This window comes from Capsicum annuum, chromosome 10 (assembly GCF_002878395.1).
Source record: "Capsicum annuum cultivar UCD-10X-F1 chromosome 10, UCD10Xv1.1, whole genome shotgun sequence".
NCBI lineage: Eukaryota > Viridiplantae > Streptophyta > Magnoliopsida > Solanales > Solanaceae > Capsicum > Capsicum annuum.
In genome coordinates, this window is record NC_061120.1 from 14,640,261 (window position 1) to 14,648,270 (window position 8,010).

The 8,010-nt window shown below is 33.9% G+C and overlaps 1 protein-coding gene across 1 annotated transcript; it reads right to left on the minus strand.

Moving 5' to 3' along the window:
* Positions 1 to 1,624: 1,624 nt before the first annotated feature.
* LOC107844866 (OPA3-like protein) lies at positions 1,625 to 7,567 on the minus strand. The gene is made up of 4 exons (XM_016689203.2): positions 7,370 to 7,567; positions 4,867 to 5,001; positions 2,968 to 3,054; positions 1,625 to 1,954 (listed from the first exon to the last, which is right to left on the minus strand). Exons 1-4 carry the CDS (start codon positions 7,496 to 7,498, stop codon positions 1,796 to 1,798), a joined length of 510 nt encoding a protein of 169 aa, XP_016544689.2. The 5' UTR covers positions 7,499 to 7,567; the 3' UTR covers positions 1,625 to 1,795.
* Between the last annotated feature and the right edge of the window lie 443 nt (positions 7,568 to 8,010).

Below are 8,010 nucleotides of genomic sequence, written 5' to 3' on the forward strand. Positions count from 1 at the left end.
TTGCCTCATCCTTATTTTACACGACTAAGAAAAATAATGAGACATTTTATTTTTTGCAATAATGAGACATTTTATTTTTTGCTCTACTTCTCCAAAAGAATGTAATAGAAAATAAAATTTGTAATAATAATAATAATATTTTATTGTTAAAATAATGCTAATTACCGGCAGAGGGACAAATCTAGGTGGGAGATTGTCAATGACGAAGTTAGAATTTGCATTTTATAAATTCTTACTTTATATCAGTGTCTATACTCAAATTTTGAATTTATTTTTTATATATATACATAGTATATTATTTAATACAAAATATAAAATTTAAACGAAAATTATTGAATTGATAGAAGTATAAGTAACTTTCTAGCTCCATGGAGACCATGGGGTGCATTGCCAAGGATAAGGACAAAATTAGAATCTTGTTCCCAATATGAAGTTTGAGGACTACAATTGCGTAATGAGATCCTCATTCTTGTTATGTGAATGTCAACTCCTTTCTTAATGCATATGATAGTCTCTCTCTTGGAAGAAATAAATTATGAATATCGAATATTTACATCAAATCAATAAATAAAACTTTCATCTTTGAATGATGACAAACTTATATGTATTTATCACCTCAAGTTCTCAATTAACTATTGTGAATTAATGCGACATGTTGTAAACATCAAGGGTAGATAAATATTTTGGGATAAGTACTGTCTAATGTCTTTCAATGTTTTAATGTAACGGGTTTGCAAGTTGTTGCCAAGGCAATTTTGAAGAGCTGCAACCTCACTAAATAAAAAAGATAACAACAAAATATCAATGAAATCGCACAAGTGAGGTCTGAGGATAAAGTGTATGCGAACCTCACCACTACCTCGTAGAGGTGGGGGTAGAGAAGCTGTTAAAGAAAGACCCCGACTAAATCAAAAAGACAAAACAAGAAAAAATTATTCCCATGGCACTTCTCATCAAGAACCAAAGTGCAGAATATGACTCTTTTTGATGATTTGGTGATTAGAGATTGGTTCCTTTTTCAACCTTTACGATCAGCATCCAGATCCATTCAGCAGAAAGGAATTTTTGGGTGTGTGAATAATAAAAAGAGAAAGAACAAGGCAAGGAAGGCATAAAGGTTTCACCCCACTATCATCTTCAAGATTCCATGATAGTCAAATTCTTGATGCTCCCTTTTGGCGACTTTACTGTATTAAAAGATCAAAAACTAAAGCTCCCGCTATGTGCAGGGTCCGGGGAAGAGTCCGACCACAAGGATCTATTATACGCAACCTTACCTTGCATTTTTGTCAGTGGTTGTTTCCAAGACTTGAGCCCACCTCCTAGTCACATGGCGGCAACTTTACTAGTTACTCCAAGCTCCCCTTCAAATATGGGTATCTGCAATCTATAATGATTTCTGCAGATAAGGGGCATCTAAACATACTTTTCACTAGCATCAACATCATTGAAGAAATCTCTTCAAATTTCCCATATTTAACACATTGTCATTCTATAAACAGATGATAAGTTTCTCAAGGGTATATCGTCACAATCAACAGCTTTTCTATCTGGTTGGGTGGATGAATGCAAATATAGTAGAACATGTCATGAAACGAAAGTGGAACAGCAAAAAATAAGCCAGTTTCACCAAATTTAGTATTCAAAATATTTCATAACAATGGCTAATTCAAGATTCAACTTTATTTACAGTGAGCAGATGGAAACTTAGACCGGGCTTTCCTAAAAATAGGACTTGAATCAAAAGAATGAAGAGAAAAAATGACTCCTATGTAGCCAAAACTGCAAAAACATATCATGCTGCTGTTGGTGACTTGCCGTCTTCAATATGAGGAATTCTGAAATTGAACATACCAACAAGTCCCTTTCCCTTAGCTAGCCTTTCCAGCTCTTCAATCTTGCTTTTAAGGCTCTCCACTTCCTTCCCCAGTGCTTCATCTCGTAGCCTCAATTTCTGAAATACACCAGTTGATCAAAGATATAACTTAAAACACAGATCTAGGAAAAAGATTTGCAGGTTCTTATACGAAACAAGCAACCTTTTAAATTCACTTAGGTGGAATGTAACAGGAACATAGTTTGACGGGTCACCAGATATAAAAGCAAAAGAAGCAAAGGAAGAAAATTTTTTGAATTAGGAACTTCATGCTGATAGCAAGGACGTCTCAATAAAATTAATGGTCTACAACAAAATCTTAATAAAAGGCACTAAGTATATACAAACATACAGAGAAATAATTTGGAGTTATCTTTTTTATTTTACATACTTTTCTTAGTGTATATTTTTAAATGATACAAAGCCTTTAATTAATCTCACATAGTAATACTATTATTTATTAAAACAATGATAAGTTCTAGTTAATAAGCATGGACATAACAAGGGGAGTTCCCAGGGTTCACGTGAACCCATGCTCTCCTTCCTAGATAATATATATTAGTGTTATATTTTTTAAAAATACTTAAATATAGATGTGTGAACCCACAAAAGTATCATATAATGTGATGATCGGATGCACCTCTTTAAGTGAGGTTATAAATTTAAATCTTATATCTACCTTGCTTATTTTTCTTCGATCTAACACCTTACTAAATGGTTATTGGTAGCATGTACTCTAATAGATGGTGTATCTCTCTGAGATCGACTTTGAATTATATACAGCAGTACATGTGGAAAATGCAGCACCACGAAGACTTGGAGGATTAAACCAACAAACCAGGGCATGATAGTATAGACATTGCTAGTGTTAGTGGTGCAAAAATATTCTGTCACTTAGATTTGTAGAGACAAATCAACAGGCTAATGCATGTTGTCATACAAGGTCAATCAGATTTAGATAAAATGTATCAAAAGTACAATGTTAAACCCTTTCCAGTGAAGATGAAACAGTCAAGCTTGAAGATTCGTAATAGATAAAGCAAACTTAAGAGTTTGCCAAAAAGAAAATAAGAAGAATATGATAGGATTACCTCCATTTCTTGCCTACGAAGTTCCTCCTTCTTAGCCTCTGATCGAGCACTCCTTTGCACCTCAAATACAAGAGCAGCAACTGCGACCTGTTCAGCACATTGCAAAAGTTGCACAAACATTAATTAGAAGATGCACAGGCTGCAGATGGCAACAGCAGGTCATGTTTCAAGATTAAAGTTGACTACAAGTCTCAAGAGATCCAAGACATAGATTGATGTGTGTATGTGTGGATGCCACTGAACAAAAATAGACCCCTCCAAAAAAAGTATTAATGGCTTGTCATTATACTGAAAATGAAATATAGAAAGTATGTCATGGCATAAGATAATCTCTATGTTCCAGTGACCAAGAATTAGGAGATTCAAATCCCCACGGCATAAGATAATCTCTACGTTCTAGTGACCAAGAATTAGGAGATTCAAAGCCCCACCATCAATCAGTTGCCTACTGGACTACTAACTTTTTTTCATTGCATTCTCCACTTCCATAAACATATTAGTTCCATAGAATTTAGAAACTGCTTGACCATCAAAGTAAGAAATTGTGAGACAATACAATATCTGCTTTAGTAGCATCAGACACTGAAGGGCATCATGGTGCACTAAACTCCTGCTATATGCCGAGTCTAAAAAGGGCAGCGCCAGAGTGGGTCTATTGTATGTGTTCTTACCTTGCATTTTTGCAAGAGGTTTGTTTCCATGACGTTGGACCCATAACTAGGAAGACCTCCAGTGTAACTATTACCCTTGCGCCAACTCTTATTGTTCCAGAAAGTCCAAGACAAAATTGTCAAGACTTGGAACTTTCTCTTTTCAAGAACTTCGTGCGGTCATTGAACAAATATTGGGCAAGCAAGTAGATAAATCAACTCATATATTAAACTGTTAAAACTTTAAACACCCAAAACCGACCCTGAAAACTTCAACCATTCTCTTATCTTCCTCCACTGACACATTTTTGGCTACTACATTATTAGATTTTTCGTTTCAAAAGCTTATTACATATGTTAGCTTGGTGTTGAAGGAGTTCTCTGTCAAAGGCCCTTTCCTTAACTTTATCCATAAGAAAATTAATGTTGCAAGGAAGCAATGTAGAGATTCTAAACATCGGCACATGCATGAAATAGCATAGACAACCATGGCCTTCGAGCCTGTATTGCCAATTTTCCATGACAAGTACCTGAGACTAATTTCTTTGAAGCAAATCACCCAAAGAAATAATTCTTTAATTATCAAGATCAAATTTTGTGCACATGCACGAAGCTTTGCTTATGTATATTGAGAGAATTTCCTTAACAAGGTAGTACTTCTCTCTTGGCTCTTTGTGTCTTCTGTTCTAGCAGGCAGCTTTTTGGTAGAATAAATATTAAAGGAGTTGTACAGATAAAGATTTAGAAGTCATATTGGTTTAGGAAACGCATGCACATCAATGGAAGACGGATTTATAAGCCTTTTGTATTTTCATAATAGCTTTTTTACTATTGCAATTTTTTTCATATGGTTCTGAAAAATGATTTTCTTGAGCCAAAGGTCTATTTCCAACAGCCTCACTACCCCACACATGGCATATTTAAGACCACAAGATTCAAATGGCATTTTGGTACATTACACACATCTTTAAGTTAAGATCACAAGATTCAAAAGTCATTTTATTTTCTTAAAATCCAAGTGAGTCAAAGGGAGTACCTTATTTGAGTCAAAGAACATAACATGTTCCTTTTTCTTTTTGGGATAACTAGGGAGAATATATAATGTTTTACATGTTTAAAATTTGTATCATTCGAATGTATAGCAAAGCTTGTTTGCGTTTTCACAAAAACTAACACATGTAATAGGTAAGAACAGGGTAGCTAACTATCGGACATTATTGTGAAAATCAAGTAGGAGAAGAAACAATACCGAGAAAACAAAAAATTCTCCGAGAAGATCTACAGCTGATTGAATTGCTTTTTCTTCATTCAAAGGTCGTATTCCAACATCAGTTGCATGGCCGTATATCCGCCTTTGCATGGTTGTTGTCATTCGGTGGTTCGCCTGGGTTCAGCAGTGGATGCAACGAAAGGTGATACATATTTGCAAAAACTCTTAACAAGTCAAAGTAAAAACAGAAGCGGAGAACAACTTTGGAAGAATGAAGGCTACTAGAATATTCACATTTGAAAAGAAATATGCGGAATGTATTGAAACATATCTAGAAACTATTCAGAGAGGGATGCAAAAGTGCTACATGTATAACCACATAAAGAGTAGAGGAAAGCGAAACACGTGAAATGAACTGCTATTTTGCAACAAGAATTGTATAGATAACAAATTTCAGATAAACTCATGAACCATAATACAAACCAGTATTAACCACAAAAGTGAGATACATGCAACAAAATAGTCTTAAGATAAGCATCAATAGACATATGGATATTCTTCAAAAGATGCATGACCATCATGCCTGTGATGTCTAACCATTGCATCTGCTAGTCACCGTAGTTTGTCATTAAAATATGTTCATGTCAATGTCTAGATCACATTTTGCTTCTACATTTTCTTATATATACAAATAGTAGCAATCAACTACAAATATGTTGTATGCAAAGGTAGTCTTTCTAATAGAGCAATGATGTAAGCTGATGGCATTAAGACTTGCATTCTTTCAGTGACGAATTGCAATTTTATATGTCTATACTACAATGAAAACTTTAGAAGAGACTTGCCAACATTTGAAAGCTAGAACGTGACACATTTCTGTTCTTATCAATTTAAGACCATTACTCAATGAAATGGCTTGGCTCCAGCAAAAAAGCAACTACCCCATACTTTGGAATTGGACACTCTCTTTTAAACTAGCACTAGAATCTATTAACCATATTATCAAATATAAATAGCAGAATTTATACCCTCTTCAAAAGAAAAAAACTTTCCATGATGCAACTGGACTCGTAGCTAAACAGTGAGAGATTGTAATGACAGGGAACAAATTTTTCCTCGTAGTTACCCTGTGGAAGAAAATCTTCTCTGTGTAAAAACATTGAGCCTTCTAAGATGATCCAACTTTCCGGAAGAGCCAAATGTGGATGAGAACCAACAAAAGGTGGTAATGTTCCCCAATAATTCCGCTACAAACAATTAAATGTCGTGTTGGAAAAAAAAATAGAAGTTATAAGTCCTCACCATAACAGAGAAACACCATGATTCTTCTATATTTTGAGCTCTTCTAAAACCTACACTCTTTTATCTTAAACAACCCAAAACCAACCAAGAAAAGGTCAAACGCGTAACAGTTCTTCTACAAATAATTGAATATTAAGTTGGAAAAAGGCTAGAATCTATAATTTCTCATCATTTTAAAGGCTACATTCCATAATTCTTCTACATGTTGAGCTCTTCTAAAACCAAAAATCTCTTACTATTACCTGTTGTCCCCTTTGCCTTAATATCACTCTCCTATTATCTTAAAAAAAGGGAAGCCTAGTGCACTACAACTCCCGCTATTCACAGGGTCCAGGGAAGGGCCCCACCACAACGGTGTATTGTACACAACCTTACCTTGCATTCCTGCCAGAGGCTCTTTTCAAGGCTTCAATCCGTGACCTCCTAATCACATGGCAGCAACTTTATCAGTTACTTCAAGGCTCCTCTTCAATTTTTATTATCATTTATAGTTTTCTTCTGCTTCAGCTATCGTATTATTTGCTATTGCTACAACTATGTTCTTCATTATTTGCTTTATTTGAGCTGAGGTCTTTCGGAAACAGACTTACTACCTTCCCAAAGTAGGGGTAACACACCACCCTACCGACGCCCGACTTGTGAGATTACACTGATTATCTTGTTATTGTTGCATTCCAGGAAAAAATTTACATAATAAATTCAATTTGTTATTGCTACACTGTTATGTTCTTCATTATTTTCATTATTTGCTTGAGTCTAGGTCTTTTGAAAACAGACTCTCTATCTTCCCTATCTCTACCTTTCTCCCCATTTTCTACTCGTGAGACTACACTGAATATATTGTTATTATATTCACGAAAACGAAACATAGACACAATACATTCAAATCAATATACATAATACAATTATCAATCCAACCCATTCCAACTGGAAAAATTAAAAGAAAATTGAATCACACTATTACTCCCATCGTCTCCGTTTATGTGGCACATTTAATGTAGAGAGACAGTTATTTGATCATGAATTTAGCATAAAATCTTTAAGTTTTTAAAAATAAAATTCAAAAATATTTGAGAACTAACTCAAAAGTATTATAAGCTAAAATAATTAATAATTCAAATACTAAAAGATATATTAAAAAAAAACTATGATCAAGAGTAGACTCGTTTGAATTTCAAAACTCGAAAGGTGCCACCTAAATTGAATCGATACGTAATACTATTATTTTAAAGGGCTTTACCTGGGCAATGCTGATTATGAAACTACGGAATTTGGGATGAATCCCAGCTTCTTTTTTTAGCCTAGCAGCAATAGGTTTGCTTAAAGTTCTCAAAGCAAGTGTCCCTAACTTTATTAATGGAAGGACCATAATTTTAATTTTGTGTATTTTCTACCTTAACTTTTAGCACTAAAATAAAATTGCATGGAATTTTGTAATTTTATATTATACTTGTTTGTCGTTTGTTGGTAACTCAGAATTTGACCAGTTCATTATCTTGAGGAATAAGCTAATTGCTGCTTGTGCAGAAGGTTAGCTCTGAAATTCGATATATGCTCTTTGGATGATCCAATAAATACTATACTGAGAATTACTATTCTTTATTGACTTTATTTGAAAATTTTAAATAATTTAAAAAATACACAAAACTTTATTTTCAGTTTCATTATATTTATTTTTTCAAATTTTACCTTAAATTTTAAATTTTTCTATTAAAATGATCCTATTTATATTAGCGCCTTCGACAATTCCTTTTTGTTTTTTCCGTATTAAAAAAAACTTTTTTAACACTCTTTTGAGCGGTGATTAGCTTGAAAAAATAATAAGCATTAGAGTTAATGAATGCAGTTTTTGTTGGATGTTTGCTATGTTGCTACTGTTTT